This window comes from Mandrillus leucophaeus, unplaced genomic scaffold (genome assembly GCF_000951045.1).
Source record: "Mandrillus leucophaeus isolate KB7577 unplaced genomic scaffold, Mleu.le_1.0 Scaffold305, whole genome shotgun sequence".
Lineage (NCBI taxonomy): Eukaryota > Metazoa > Chordata > Mammalia > Primates > Cercopithecidae > Mandrillus > Mandrillus leucophaeus.
In genome coordinates this window covers 727,333-743,170 of record NW_012103199.1, presented here as the reverse complement: position 1 = coordinate 743,170, position 15,838 = coordinate 727,333, and the positions used below count along the sequence as shown (strand labels likewise).

Here is a 15,838-nt window from a genome sequence, read left to right as displayed (position 1 = left end):
GCAGAGGTTGCAGTGAGCCGAGATCACGCCTTTGCACTCCAGCCTGGGCGACAGAGCGAGACTCCGACTCAAAAAAAAAAAACAAACCAAAAACCTGCCTATTGAGAAAGGAACTCTTTTTAAAATTTAATCTCTCAGTTATGGCGTTGTGAGATTCCTGGACGTGGTATTCAGGTTGCTCTTGTAGCTTTGGTGAAAGGGCTTCATTACCCTCAGGTGTGCTGTTGCCGACTGGTGGGGCGGCTTGGTCCTTCCCGACCTTTCCGAGGAGCTCCTGGCTCCAGCCCCCAAGATCAGGAGTTGTTTCATGGCTGGGGGCTGGAGGCCACCTTCTTTCTTTAATGGCCAGCAAGATAGTGACAGGACTCACAGAGGTGTCAGCGTCAACTTGGTGGTGCCTGGGCACGGTGGGGAGCAGGGTTGGGGACAGAGTTGTGTTGGGGGTGCCGTGGAAGGGGTATGACCCTGGGGGACAAGGGGTGGCAGGGGGCCCCGGGCACAGCTGCATTGCCTGTTGCCATGGGCAGCAGCAGCGTCTCTGGCTGTGGGGTTTGTCTGAACCTGTGTCTTGCCCTCGTTGACCCAGGTGGGGCTCAAGGCCGTGCCTGCCATGAGCGGGGATGCGGGCCCCAGAGACCAACCTGACCTCTCTGGCAGGAAGAAGACCACGTCGTGCCGGCTCCTCCTCCCCCGAGCCGGTTAGCTGTCTCAGGGAACCTGTAAGCCCAGACCCACCTGCTGCCCCACTGGGCTTTATCCAGGGCCACCTTGTCACGTCCTCCACTGAACGTGGGTCCGTGTAGATGCCAGCCCCTCAGTCTTGCCCAGAAGCTGTGGGAGGTGCTGGCTGCCGGGGGTGGCTATGCATGTCTGTCCCCATGGCAGGGAGGCCTCTGGGGGCCTGGCCGTCCGCCCTCTAGCTGCTTCTCACATTTTTGTCTCCCCGAGAGCCACCTGCTCTCCCAGGGCCCTCAGGCCCCCGTCTGCCAGTCTCCTGGCACCTGGGCTGGGGTCCGCACCAGGCAGCACCCCCAGCAGGGCAGGACCCACCCTCCACAGCATCATGACTGCCACGCCCTGTGCCTGGGGTGGAGGCCACTCCTACCCAGTGGGGCCCCTCTGAAAAGGAAACTTGACCTCAGGGTGGTGACAGGGCTCTGTGGGATGGCCTTGGTGACAGGGACCAGAATGTTCCCTAAACTGGACGTCAGGCCCCTGGCTCAGATGGAGCTTTCTTTTCTTGATGGGCTTTAGAAGGTGAAAAACTAGGCTTCCAGAGGTAAAGCTGCACTGTGGGCTTTGTGGCAAATAAGCGCTGCCTGACCCCAAACAGCTGCGAAAGACTCAAACCTGGAGCCTTCCTGGTGTCCTGTGTGTCCACACAGGTGTGCCAATGTGGCAGCCCTGTGGTAGGAGCTGCCCCTCCCTGTCGCGGCAGCGACCATGCCAGCCGAGCACCCCTCTGGTTCCTCCATGCCAGCCGAGCGCCCCCCTGGCTCCCAGGCATCTCATCCTGTCTTGCTCTGAGGGCCGTGCTGTGGTGAAAACCATTCACCTCGACAGTTTGGCTTTCGACCAAGAATTCACTCTCATATTTTTGTTTTCTAAATAGATTTTTAAAATTAAGACTGTATTCACTGGGCGCGGTGGCTCACGCCTGTAATCCCAGCACTTTAGGAGGCCGAGGCGGGCGGATCACGAGGTCAGGAGATCGAGACCATCCTAGCTAACACGGTGAAACCCTGTCTCTACTAAAAATGCAAAAACTTTGCCGGACGTGGTGGCAGGCGCCTGTAGTCCCAGCTACTCGGAGGCTGAGGCAGGAGAATGGCGTGAACCTGGGAGGTGGAGCTTGCAGTGAGCCGAGATTGCGCCACTGCACTCCAGCCTGGGCGACAAAGTAAGACTCCGTCTCAAAAAAAAAAAAAAAAATTAAGACTGTATTCAGATATAATTTGCATACCATGAAATTTTTTCCTTCCACAGAATATAGTTTAATGGTTTAACCATCATCATCAAAGTTGAGAACATTTTTGTCACCCCCAGCAAGAAGCTCCATACACATGACCCGTCACTCCCCAGGTCCCAAACCCCATCCGACACTGATCTTGGTGATTGGCCTGTCCTGGTCATTCCATAGAGCCACATGTGACTGTGTGTATCTGGGCCACGCGTGGCTGTGTGTATGAGAGCCATGCATGACTGTGTCTCAGCCACGTGCGACTGTGTGTCTGAGCCACATGCGACTCTATGAGGGCCACAAGTTACTGTGTGTCCAGGCCACACGTGGCCGTGTCTGGGCCACACGTGGCTGTGTGTCTGGGCTATGTGTGGCTGTGTCCAGCATTGGCACAGTATTTCCAAGGCTCCTTCCTTCCTTTTCATGGCTGAGTCATACTCCGTTGTGTGCAGAGACCACAATCTGTCTATCCTGTCATCTGTCCCCGGACACTTGGGCAGCTGTGCTTCGCTGCTGTGAGCACTCGTGCACAAACTGTCGTGTGGACGTGTGTTTTCAGTAACCTGCGTGTACGCCCAGGACTGGAATTGCTGGGCGATGTAACTGTGTTAAAGCTTCCGAGGACTGGCCAGGCTGTTTTCCACAGCAGCAAAATAATCGTACATTCCTCCCAGCAGTTTATAGGGGTCCCTGTGTCTCCATGTCATCATTGTCCAAACTAAAAAATTCTAGGCCGGGCGCGGTGGCTCATGCCTGTAGTCCCAGCAGTTTGGGAGGCCAAGGCGGGCAAATTACATACATGAGTCCAGGAGTTCAAGACCAGCCAGGGTAACAAAGTAAAACCTTGTCTCTAGAAAAAAAAAAAAAATACAAAAAATTAGCTGGGCATGGTGGCACATGTCTGTAGTCGCAGCTACTCATGAGGCTGAGGCAGGAGGATTGCCTGAGCCCTGGGAGGTTGAGGCTGCAGTGAGCTGAGATCGCGCCACTACACTCCGGCCTGGGTGACAGAGCAAGACTCCGTCTCAAAAACAAACAAACCAACCCAATTCAAGCCATTGTTGTGGGCCTGAGTCGGCGTCTCCCTGCGGTGTGGTTGCGTTTCCACAGTGAATGATGTCAGGCAGCTTTGCGTGTGGTTACTGGATGTTGGCATCCTGTTTGGAGAGGTGGCTACTCGAGTTCTTTCCCATTTGGAAATGGGGTTGTGTATTCTGTTTTCCTTGCTGACTTGTAGAGTTCTTCACGTGTTCTGAATCTGGTCCCTTGTCAGATACCGGGTTTGCACGTTTTCCCTTCCATCCTGTGGGCTGTCTTTTCGCTTTCTCGATGGTGCCCTTTGAAGCACAAAAATGTCATGATTGTTTTCTGGGAAGCCTTGTTGTTCTGTTTTCTGTCTGTTCCTTGTGCTTTGGTGTCATCGAAGCACTTCTGTGGGGGCGGGAGCCTGGACTGAGGCCGCCGCGTTCCTGCTATGAAAACCTTCACATACAGTCGCAGCCTCGGCTCCACGGACGGTTCAGTCCGGGAAATGGTTTCTGGGAAACGTTTAAGGAGGCCATGCACAAAAACCATCTTTGCAGCGAGGGGCATGAGAGCACACGGTGCTGCTCCCACAGGGCCCGTGGCCTCTGCGGGTGAGAATTGGTGGCCTCCCTTGGAAATGCTGACTTGAGGTGCCAGGCACCCGCCCAGGCTCTTGGTGTGGGCATAGGCTGTCTTCCACTTGAAGAATGTGGCAAGATGGTCTGAAAACCACAGAGTTTGTTTGGAGACACGGTCTTGCTGTGTTGCTCAGGCTGGAGTGCAGCGGTGGGATCATCGCTCACTGCAGCCTCCACCTTTCGAGGTCCAGAGATGCTCCCACCTCAGCCTCCCAAATAGCTGGCATTACAGGCATGAGCCACCACGCTGGGCCCACGGCTGAAGTTTGGGTTGTATCCTTTTAAGGCATAGCAGCCGGGTTTTCAGCCGCACTGAAAAGCTTACCACAGCAGAGTGCTGCTGGGCCACGTACTTCGGGAGCAGGGCCGCAGGCAGGACCTTGGGCACCCAGCCCGCTCACCACGCCGCAGGCAGCCTCTTGGGAACGTCAGAACGCCAGCACAGGCAGTCGCCACAGAACCTGGATTGGGGTGATCCTGCCGTTCCACCTGCTGTGGCCCCAGGGCCGCACCGCCATGTGGACTGTGGCTGGCAGCTTCTGGAGACTTCTTGGTACCTACAACATCTGCGCCACTCCATAGCATTGCCTGTTGGTGGCAGCTATCCCCTCCACAGGCCAGTGGCCCCTGTACAGAGATGAACTGGCGCGCACGGACTCACCCTGCGAGGCAGCATCTGCATCTACAGGACTTCCCGGCCCGTGGCCGCACGTTTCCCCCCGTTCCCGTCGTGGCAGCTGTACCTGGGTGCGGACGCTGCATGCTGACGAGAGGCGGCTTGGGCCTGCCTGGTGTGCGTGAGTGGGTCAGAGACTGGCCTCTCCATGTGGTGTGTGCATTCCCCTGGAGGGTCCCCTGACCCCGTGGCTGCAGCCTGGCAGGAGAAGACACTGAGTGGGACGCACGGGAGGGGTTGCAGGGTGGGCTGTGCTGTGCAGTAGGCCTTGGGGCGTAGAGTGGCCCATCCCCGCACCAGGCTGCAGTTTTGACACCAGGTGATCGTGGGCCGAGTGTCCGTGCAGGTGCGGAGACAGAAGCCTGACCCACAGAGCTTGGCGGTGGCCCCTGGACTGACCTGTGGGATGCACAACCGCTCTGCCACTGTGCGTCGTTCACATGTGAAGCTGACGCCACAGAGGCCTCAATGTCTGTTTTAGCAGGATACATGCTGTGCCCCTCATGGGGGCACATCTGGCCACTGGACATCGGGGCCCTGGGGTGACTGAGGCTGGTGCCCTCGTGACAGGTCGCTGGGCTGCAGGTTGAACAGGAAACTGGTTTTCTCCACTCTGCGAAGTCCCCTGTGGTTCTCCCTGTGGTTGGAGGAAGTGGTGTTGACATTATCATGAGTGCTGCTGTGCGCCCCTCCCTGCCCACCACTCACTGCCGCCTCCCCGGAGTCCTGCTCTGGGGGGGTCCTGGTGTGGGATCTGCTGCCCACCACTCACTGCCGCCTCCCCGGAGTGCTGCTCTGGGGGGGTCCTGGTGTGGGATCTGCCTTCTGTCGTCCGGTGGAGCCTTGCCCGCTGGTGCCTGTGAGCCCAGGGTGGGTGGACGCCGGGTGGTCGTGGAGGTTCACAGCAGGCTCTACGTGTGGTTGTTTTGATGTTGGGTGTGAATCCTCTCAGCAAAGGTTGACTCAAACCCCAGTGTCCCCAGAAGGTTCGAGGCAACGACCGTCAGCACCGAGTGGCCAGCAGGGCGGGGATGTGGCCTTGAGCCCTGTCATTCAGCTTCAGTGTGAGAGAAGCAGCCCGGAGCTCTGGGCAGCAGCTCAGGGACTCGAGTGACCGTCCCTGCCTCGGGACCACATGGGCGGGCGGGGCACAGCTGGTGCCCGTGTCCTCCTCACGGGCTCTGGAAGTGAGAGGCGCTGAGGCCACAGTGGGGGAGGTGGCTGAGCTGACCACCCGGGCTCTCGGTGCCCTGGGAGGAGCTGTCGTTAGGACATGTGCAGACTGGGTTCAGCCTGTCTGGGGTGGCTCAGGTGCCTGGGGACGGAGGCCAGCTGTAACCGCTGCTGTATTCAGTCTCGGGTTAGTGCCCTCCGCCTCTGCAGCGTCTCCCTCGGCAGCCGTCCAGGCCTCCAGCCTCCCTGCCAGGGTGGGGGACGTGGAGCCCCTCCTTGGTCTCGGGGCTTGAGCTCTTGTGTGTTTGGACCTTGTGGGATCTGGCAGGAGAAGCAGCCCCTACTCTTGTTGAGCCAGGGGCCTGGGGAAGGGAGATGGCAGTTCCGTGACCTCCAGACTCCCTTTCCTCATTGCAGGGAATGGGTCAGTATTTTGCTCTGAGCCCTGAGCGTCTGCACATACCAGGCAGGAAAGGGTCCCAAGGCCTTCTTGATGGCTCTTCTCTGTTCTTGGCACCTTGCAGGCCTGATACGCAGGGCCCCCGAGGGTGGGGTGTGCATTTTTGGAGAGCGTCTTTTCTGGGACACCCCCCATGGGGAGCCGCTGGCTTGCCTGTAGCAGTATACTGTGGCTGCCCCGTTCTGGGCAGGCGGCCACTGCCAGCTCCTCACCTGTTTGGGCCACCGCCTCTGCATAGGTCCTGTGGGCTTTGGGCAAGAACTGTTCCATCAGAGGGCCTAGGGTGTCCACAACCTTGGGCCCACTGTTCCTCAGCCCTGCCCTGGCAGGGGGGCACCTGCACGTGGGTGCACGCTCACACTCATTCCCCGGGTGCCTGCTGGCCAGGTAGCTTGCCTGGTCATTGTCGGGGTGTGGGGAAGGACCCCAGGAGGAGAAGTGGCCACGGGGCAGCGCGGCGTGTTGGCTGGCCTCCGCTGTGCAAGCTGACAGTGGCCTGAAGGGCTTTGGGATGGCCCAGCCCCATTGCTTTGGTGTGTCAGGTCCAGAGCCGTGCTCCTGCCTCATGGCCTGTGGGCTCCAAGGGCCAGTTTTGAAGCCCCAAGAAGGGTCACACCAGAGGCCAGCGGTTGTGGCTGCTCTTCCCAGAGGAAGACTCAGCCGTCTGTCACTGGGTGTGGTTTTGTCCCTGACCGACAGCTGACACTGGGGCCCCGGGGGCCTTGGTAGGGCGGGTGGCATCCCAGGCCTGAAGACGGCTGTCTGCTTCCTGGGGCTTTGAGAAACCAATACTGCTCAGGTGACAGTCCCTCTGAGACTGTCACTTCCGACCGGCCCACAAGGGCTCAGACACCTTCTGTTTACACATTCCCCTCGTGATGCTGCAGAGAGCCCGCTCCGAGAGCTGGGGAGTGCCTGATGAGGAGCCGGGGTCTTAACGGAGTCATGTCTCCGAAGGCTCGTCCTGGCCCCCTGAAGACCAGGAGCCTCCCTGGCCCCAAGGATGGCCCCGAGCCCATCTGCCTCGACCCTCCAGATCCACAGGGTCCTCGGCCACCCCCACTGAGCGGATGGGGGTCGGGGTCCTGGGCCTATGGTCCTCCCACCACCTCCACAGGGCAGCTGCTGGGGCCCCGCCAGACAGAGCCGTGTTCTCAGATGTTGGCTGTCATGGAGGTGGCCTGAGGCGTCTGACTCTTTCCCCTCAAGGAGTCTCTGAGTCTCCCGGAGTCAGCGCTGGCTGTAGTGGCTTTTCCCCGGGTGAGAACTGAGCCGAATTTCCGCGCCCGCTTCAGTGGCTGCTTAGACAGGAAGCTCCACCCAGCTGGGCGTCCTCGGCCTTCTGTGCCTCTTGGGAGGGTCCACATGATTCCGGAAGGGGCTCTGCTGCAGCTAGGATGGCACCCGCCCCTGCTGGACACAGGCACGGCACCCTGCGGTCAGGGCCTCCACCAGACGTCACCAACACTCACTTCCCCTCGAAAGCTACCACATAGAGGGGGTATTTTCAGTGTCTTTTTTCCTGAACAGCTATTTTAGTGTCTCTGAAAAAAACCGTCCACAGCCAGGGCTGCGTGAGCCTTCAGGGGCTGCCTGCCCTGCATCCACGGCCCTGTGCCCGAACACTTACCTTTCTCCCTTGGGCCCAGGTCAGAGCCAGGCACCTGCCCCTCCCCTGGCCCCACCCTGCTTGTTCCCTGAGGGCTGCAGGGTATGTGCACGTTCTACAGGGGAGGCCACAGGCTTTGGCCAGATCTTCCCCCAGGGCCCTCCATCCCCGTAATTGGGGCGCCTTGATGGACAGCCTGCCCTGTGCCCCACCTTATCCCTAGGGAAGCAGGGTCCCTGCTGCCTCCAGGAGGCTGGTTCCTGATGCTGCGTCTCCTCCTGGAGTCCTGGAGGTGGGAAGAGCCCCCGGCTCTGAGTGTGCTCTGTCCACCAAGGCTTCCTGGCTGAGGGCAAGGGCAGCGCCCCCACCGCCCCACTGTGCTGCCCCCGCTTGAGGTTGGCCTCAGCAGAGTGAGCAGGACCTCACCCCGTGAAGGGTTCCTTGCCCTGTGTGGCCTCTTCTGCACTGGCCCGTGGTGTAGACCTGGCACCAGCTGCCCTGGGAACTCTGTGCTGTCCTGTGGGGTCTTTGGCAGTAGAGGAATGCCTGGTCGTACAGAGACTGCCCTGTGATTTTGCTTGGGAAGAGACCTTGGGTCTCATTTGTGCCTTGTGGGCGGCGTGTCTCAGGGATCTCCAGCCACAGGGCTGGGGGAGTTCATGTTTGCCTGAGGCTGGATGTACCGGCTCAGGCCCCCAGCACACAGCCCGTATCATTCACTGGTTCTTGGGGGATGTGCCTGGGTACCTGACACACAACACCTGGTTCTGGGTGGGCTGGGTCCGGGCACCTTCGCTAAGCTTCCTCCAGCAGCAGGGCTGGCAGGGAACGAGGAAAAGGTGTGTGTGGTGCCATCCTGTAGACCAAGGCTCCTTCGGGGATGGTGTCCTTCGTTTTGAAAATGTTTCCTTCCTGTGGGGACGGGGTAGCCAGAATGCCCACTCTTCAATGCACTGGTGCCAGTGGCCCACAGGGACACGGTGTCCCCTTCTCGCAAACCACCCCTGTGCCGCAGCTGCCCTTCCCAGACGCATCTGTCGTGAGTGGCTCTCGCTGCGCTGTGGCTGTTTGAGCTGAGTGCCCAGCATGGGCACCCTCTGAGAACACACTCGGGTTCTTGGAAAGGGGTTTGGCAGGAGAAGGACGAGGGACTCCGGGCCAGGCTGAGCTGCTGTGGAAGGGGAGAGTGGGTCTTGGTTCTCCATCTGAAACCTGCTGCAGCCGTGGGTGAGGTCACCCGGAATGGCAGGACAGGGTCCGCTTTGTTCTCTCGGAGATGACCTGTTCCTCAGCACAGCCTCCATGCACCTGTTGCGCGTGACCCAAGGGCCTTTATGCAAAGTGGACTCGGCCTCCTGGGGGGTGCCGTGGAATCTGCCTTCTGCACCACTCAGGGTCCTTCATGGCCAGAGTGCCTGGGGCTGTGACTGCCACGCTGGCCACGGGGTGGTGGAGGGACCATGCCCTGGGCACCACTCAGGGTCCTTCATGGCCAGAGTGCCTGGGGCTGTGACTGCCACGCTGGCCACGGGGTGGTGGAGGGACCATGCCCTGGGAACCAGATGTACCAACAAGTCCTTTCATTGATCGCAGGTTTCCTCTGAGCCCCCGGCCTCCATAAGACCCAAAACAGATGACACCTCTTCCCAGTCCCCCGCGCCTTCCGAAAAGGACAAGCCGTCCAGCTGGCTGCGGACCTTGGCCGGCTCTTCCAATAAGGTGCTGTGGGGCCTGTCAGGGTCCTTGGGGTGGTGGGTGGTGGGTACTGGGCCCTTCTCCTTGGGCAGACCCAGCGGCTGGCGGCTCTGTCTGCCCCCTACTGAGGGCTGGCACCTGGCACAGCCTCGGGGACGTGAAGTGGCTTTTCTCCTGGTCACTCACACAGACGACTCTCTCGACAGAGCCTGGGCTGTGTTCACCCTCGCCAGCGCCTCTCTGCTTTCCGACCCTGGTCCCCCGCGGTGTCAGCGAGTGAGAAGGAGCTCTCCCCACACCTCCCGGCCCTCATCCGAGACAGGTGAGTGGGCACCATTCACAGGTGTTTCTGGCCACGGGGGAGGCCCCACGAGGGCTGTGCACGCGGACGCGCCCATGTTTCTGCAGGCTGGGTGCCCAGACCTGCGCCTTTTGGTCAGGGCAGTGTCAGTGTTGGTTCCTTTGGCTGGCGTCATGACGGTGAGCACACCTAGAGCGCCCCCTGTGTTCTGGGTGGAGTCGTGGGTGGATCCCTGTCTTCTTGATGTGATGGTCGGCCTGTGTCTGGCCTGTGCGAGATACCCAGCAAGTAGAAAATACTTACGGGTTCTTAGGAACTGAAAGCTTGACTTTAAGAACCAGAGCTGGGAGAGAAAGTCTTTCCTCTTTAACACCTTCAGAGCGGGTGTGTGCCACGATGGGTCTGGGTGGCTCTTGGGGACAGAGGCACCTTCCCGACACCCGTTTGCCTCTCCAGCTTCTACTCCTACAAGAGCTTTGAGACAGCTGTGGCCCCCAACGTGGCCCTCGCACCGCCGGCCCAGCAGAAGGTTGTGAGCAGCCCTCCATGTACTGCCGCCGTCTCCCGGGCCCCCGAGCCTCTCGCCACTTGCACCCAGCCTCGGAAGCGGAAGCTGACTGTGGACACCCCAGGAGCCCCAGAGACGTTGGCACCCGTGGCTGCCCCAGAGGAGGACAAGGACTCAGAGGCCGAGGTGGAAGTGGAAAGCAGGGAGGAATGTACGTGTGAGTCGCTTTCTGTGCCTACCTGTGGGCCGTGGGCTGTGGGCGTGGCACTGGCTGAGGGGGTTGGTCGCCTGGGGGTGCTTCGGCGGCCCCGTGTTTCGCAGGTTCCTCTGGGAGCGGCGCGTCTCCCTGATGTGGAGCTGCCAGGCACTTCCGTGACTTCGTTTCTGTCTCTGCTTCCTCCTCAGTCACCTCCTCCTTGTCCTCGCTCTCTTCCCCGTCCTTTACCTCATCCAGCTCCGCCAAGGACCTGGGCTCCCCGGGCGCGCGTGCCCTGCCCTCGGCCGTCCCTGATGCCGCGGCCCCTGCCGACACCCCCAGTGGGCTGGAGGCGGAGCTGGAGCACCTGCGGCAGGCGTTGGAGGGCGGCCTGGACACCAAGGAAGCCAAAGAGAAGTTCCTGCATGAGGTGGTCAAGATGCGCGTGAAGCAGGAGGAGAAGCTCAGCGCAGCCCTGCAGGCCAAGCGCAGCCTCCACCAGGTGAGCAGGGTGGGTGGCGCTAGGAGGTCCAGGGCGCGGGTGGTGAGCACAGCCTCCACTAGGTGAACGGGCACAGGTGATGCCTCCTCCCTTCCTGGCTGCCCCATGTGCTCCTCTCCGACTCCACCTCAGTGGGCCTGCCTGGGACCTTGGGGGTCCGTCTCCCGAAAGCTGCAGCTCTGGGTATGGTGAGCCCCTCAGTGTCCCCAGGCCGATGGACATCCCAGGAGGCCCCTGCATTTGGCTTGACCACAGCTTTCCCCATCAGGATCACACACCCTGCGTGGTGGCCCCACGAAGGAAGTAGCCGTGTTCCTCTGGTATAAAGAAGGCCGGGCTATTTTTAGTGGCAGAAAGAGTCGGGAGCAGCTGCATGGAGACAGTTCCTTGCTCTGTGTGCTCCAGGAGTGGGTGTTCACGCGCTCCGCCAGCAAGACCTGGCTTCTGCAAAACAGGCGTGAGGGGTGTGCTTCCTAAAGCCTGGTGTTCCAGGAGGCGGCTCCTGCCAGGCCTCCCAAGTAGGAAGGAGAGGGCTCGGCCCGCGCGCACCCCCCCACCTGCACACGCTGCTTCTCTGGGCTCTGCCTCACGGTTCTCACGCTGCAGCTCCGGTCTCGCGCCTCCTTTTACGTTGTTTAGGTTTCTTTCTGACTTGACTGAGGGAGGCGCAGTTCACAGGCAGGGCTGCCTGCGGGGAGAGGTGTGCGGGTGGCCCGGCCTTCACCCGGCCCCAGCCTCGCTAAATTCACACCTCAGCGGTGTCTGGCAGCTTCCGCGGCGTGGGCTTTAGCACAACACAACCCCGTCGGCCCTCAGAGCTGCAGGGTTGTCGACGTGCCCCCCTGCGCGTGCCAGTCCCTCGCCCCAGCGCGTCCCCCGCCACTGTTGTCCTTGATTCTGGTTGGAGGTGTGATTTCCCACATGCATATTCATGTGGTGTGTTTGCAGCGTGGGGTGTGAGTCACACGGATATTTTCATGGGGAGGCGGGGGGGCTTGTGGAGGCGCCCGGTGGATGGATGTCTCCATCTGGCCGCGTGGGGAGACCCAGGGCCCTCAGATGGTGCGATGTCTGAGGCTGCCCTCCTCACATTGGTGGGAGCCGGGGCCTTCTTGGCTGGCTGCCCCCAAGGGGAACAGGGGAGGGCCCTGCTGCAGCCTCAAGTGTGACTGACTCAGGCCCCCAGGTGTAGCACAGCTGCCGCAGGCCTGGCAGAAACTCAGGATGGGGGTCTGAAAAGCCTTTGTGGGGGTGGGGGCACCACATGAGTTGGGCACAGATGGGGCACTGGGGCCGGGGCTCGAGGGCACATTGCCAGATGGATGACCCCACGGGGCGGGCTGGGGGCTGCTGGCCATGGTTGGGGGGCGGTGCTGGGACCGGCTGGGAAGTGACCCTGAGCCGTCCCTGGCCCCCAGGAGCTGGAGTTCCTGCGCGTGGCCAAGAAGGAGAAGCTGCGGGAGGCCACGGAGGCCAAGCGTAACCTGCGGAAGGAGATTGAGCGTCTCCGCGCCGAGAACGAGAAGAAGATGAAAGAGGCCAACGAGTCCCGGCTGCGCCTGAAGCGGGAGCTGGAGCAGGCGCGGCAGGCCCGGGTGTGCGACAAGGGCTGTGAGGCGGGCCGCCTGCGCGCCAAGTACTCGGCCCAGGTATGCGGGTGGGGAGACTGAGGTACGTGGCACGGCGGGCGTGGAGCCCAGACCGCGTGGGGCCACCGTGGGCCCTGGTGGGCAGCCCTGCCCAGCCGGAAAGGCCTTGGAGCAGAATCCAGGGCCGGGACCGTGTTCAGTGCGCACCCTGACGGGCACAGGGTGAGTGGTTGCTGGGTCCTGTCTCGTGAGCCTGTGTCCCGGCAGGTGGAGGAGGGACCGGCACGTGGCATGGGGGAGGCACAGGAGCGGTGCAGGAGCCTCCGGTGGGGGCAGCAGCGTCGGGCCTGGGCAGGGCAGCGAGCAGACGCTAACCACGCAGCTCCCTTTCAGATCGAAGACCTGCAGGTGAAGCTGCAGCACGCGGAGGCCGACCGGGAGCAGCTGCGGGCGGACCTGCTGCGGGAGCGCGAGGCCAGGGAGCACCTGGAGAAGGTGGTGAAGGAGCTGCAGGAGCAGCTGTGGCCGCGGGCCCGCCCCGAGGCTGCGGGCAGCGAGGGCGCTGCGGAATTGGAGCCCTAGATTCCGTGCCTGCCGCCGCGGCGCCGCCGACAACGCGGGTGCAAGGGGGGCGCGGCTGGGCGGTGCAGCTCTGCCCGGCCGCGCCCCTGCAGCCCGCCCACACAGCACAACGTCTTACTGTGCCTATTACCAAGCGAGTGTTTGTAACCATGTAGTTTTGGAATCCACTGCAAAATTTTCTACTGGCCAAGTTCAAGTGAGCAAGCCGTGTCCCCCAACTGCAGCTGGAGACGGGGCCAGCTCGGCGGCATGCTGGTCCTCTGCTTGCTAGAACATTCTAACATTTACACTTTTGTTATAAGCTATTTAAAACCAGTAAGGAGACTTGAAATTCAGAAAATCAACACATTTTTAAATGACTAACTTTTAAAAGCCCCCAACACATAACGCCATCTGAAGACCCGCAACGGAGTGGGGGTGGCGGCCGCCCCACCCTCCCCACCCGGGGAAGCCATCACAGCTCATCTGCCCGCGGCTGCGTGAGGACAGCAGGGGTTTTTCTTCAGAGTCTATTTTTTCAGCGACAAGGACCCAGGTCTTCCTGCTGCTGCCAGGGAGAGCAGGGACAGTGCCGCGTGCGAGATGAGCTCGAACACTGCCCGCCTTACGCCCACCCCGCCTGCCATGTCGCCGTCAATGCCAGCGCTGCCCCCACGGGTACCAGGAGGTGCAGAGCCGCACAGGAGCTGCCCCAGAGCTGAGGGGACGGTCTTCGGCTCCTCTGCACCCCGTGATTCTGCCCAGGCTCCTCCACCACGAGCACTGACCTGCGTCAGGTGGTGACCGTGGCTGGCGGTCACACCCTCAGCCCCTCCGGGCACACGTGCCGCCTGACCGGGCGATCCTTTCAGTTCGGCAAACATCGCTCCCTTCATTTTGGGACTGAGGCTGCAGCATTGGAACAAAACAGCATTATTTCAATTTTTCTTTTTTTTTTTTTTGTTCATTTAAACGTATATTTAGAACTGCACTTTGTCAACAACCTTCCCTTTCTATTCCCCAGTGAACTGAGGTTTTTACCGATTTATAGAGCAGTCAAATCCTAAGTGCTCGAGTGCTTAGAAACCCCCTCTGGTGCTTGGTTGAACAAGGGAATCACAAGAAAACGAAAATGCAAAAACTGAACTTCGGGGGTCGTTCTGTGCCTTCCAGCATCTTGTACAGCAAATCCTGACTCGTGTCTTTTTACCCCCAAAATATCTGTCTTCAGTAGCGACTGAATCTGCCACTCTCAGAATAAGTTCCTTGCATTTATTCCAAATAATCTCGTTTACTCTCACCTGTTTATGCAAATTGTATAAGGTTTCTTATGCCCAAGCTTGAAAAATGATTTCCCAGTAGACAAGAGGCGGCTACCCATCCTACAGTTACGGTATTTATTTACATAAGAAGATCTTACCGGAGTTCTTTGCTTGAATCCGTTGTAACACCCACGGCAGCTGCACGCGCTCACGGAAGGTGGAGATGACTCGCCCAGGTACAGACGACCTCGGGGCAGTGACGAGCAAAGACCAGAGACTGCTGAGCCCTCGCGTCTGGGTGGCGGAATTGCCTGCAGGGTTTTGCCCTTGGTTTACTGAGGGGGGGTCTTGGTTGCTGCTGAAGCCCCCCACCCCTTCTAAAGTGCAATGCAAAAGGGACATCATGTATATGCAGCGTTTGTTTGGGTTTTTCTTTGCTTTTGTTTTCTTTGCGGTTGTTCTATCTGTGTGCATGGATTCCACACCTCTGCCGTAGGTAGATCCGTCAGCGGGCATTATTACCGTGTCTTGTAAAGGGTCGGTTTTGTTACGCAACACGCAGAATGCTGTTTTTAGCCTTGTTTTACCAGAGTTGTGTTTTTTCAGTCATTTCTTCAAGGGAAACTAAACGATTTAGTTGGAGCAAAGCTTTAAGTGTGTTGGCGTGCTTCTGTGTGGCCGTCCTGTCGACAGGTCGAAGATCACCGTGAGGTAGAGGCCCTGCCCCATCCCCGGGGCCACCAGGTTTGCTCCATGTGCTTTGAGTTTTTATACCCCAGAGGGAGATGAACTTTTCCAAGCTCTGTCTGGGCCAGAGCCTCTCCTTGCCCTTGCTCCATCCTGATGGTCACCGTTGGGTTCACGCCTCCACCGCCCCGTCCTGCCCCAAATGGAAAGCGCTGTGTCTGCAGTGGCAGCCCTTCCCCACTTCGGCTCTGGGAGGGTCCAGCCAGTGTCACCTGGGCCCACCCCTTCCTGCAGCTGCCAGGCCCGTGCGGTCAGTGGGACCCGGACGCGGGCAGGCTCTCCCTGCAGCAGCCACTGGAGCTGGGGACCCTCCCAGGCAGTTCCCGCAGCTCTTAGCTCGGCCCACCAGGGTCGCTTCCACCCTCAGGGGCCTGAGTCTGAGGAGACAGCTGTGGCTGCAGGGCCGCTCTGGACTGGGGTCCCAGGCCCCGAGGGGTGCGTGCCTGGCTTCCCTTGGCACAGGTGCAAGTCAGTTTCCTTTCAGCAGGAGGGGGGAGAGGCGTCCGCTTCGTGGCTGCTGGCTCCTCTGTGTGAGGCCCTCCATCTAAGTGATTTTGTATTCAGTGTAATTCTCATTATATTTCTATACTGAAAGAAGATTTTTAACGAAGGGAAAAACAACAGCAATAACATTCATATCTCTGGAGCAGCTAACTCGTACCCGTAACGTCTGCTTTTCGTACAGAACTAGCCAGTGTAAAAACAGTTCACCTGTAAATACTTGTTCCTTTTTCACCGTTGTATTATACATGTATATGCTGGGTCCTTTTTCAGAAACTCTTTTCTTACCTGAGAGTCGTCTTGTTTTCTGGGCTGTTTTTAACTGAGGAAAAAAAAAATGCTTTCCTGCTGGGGGGCGGGGGAGACAGAGAAACCCGTGTGCGTTTCCCATGTGACACCCCCCTCCCTGTGGGTCTGAGCCCCGGCCCCCCCAG

General features: G+C 59.7%; 1 protein-coding gene across 1 annotated transcript in view; it reads left to right on the top strand.

Annotated features, from left to right (window-relative positions):
• Nucleotides 1-15,731, top strand: part of SKI (SKI proto-oncogene) — a gene marked incomplete at its 5' end in the record, with an annotated part of 89,653 nt that extends 73,922 nt beyond the window's left edge. Inside the window, 6 exons of the mRNA XM_011987248.1 lie at nucleotides 9,136-9,261; nucleotides 9,444-9,559; nucleotides 9,995-10,257; nucleotides 10,452-10,744; nucleotides 12,163-12,393; nucleotides 12,727-15,731. Coding sequence (XP_011842638.1) covers nucleotides 9,136-9,261; nucleotides 9,444-9,559; nucleotides 9,995-10,257; nucleotides 10,452-10,744; nucleotides 12,163-12,393; nucleotides 12,727-12,915 — 1,218 coding nt within the window. The remainder of the gene's footprint in view (nucleotides 1-9,135; nucleotides 9,262-9,443; nucleotides 9,560-9,994; nucleotides 10,258-10,451; nucleotides 10,745-12,162; nucleotides 12,394-12,726) is intronic.
• Nucleotides 15,732-15,838: the final 107 nt, after the last annotated feature.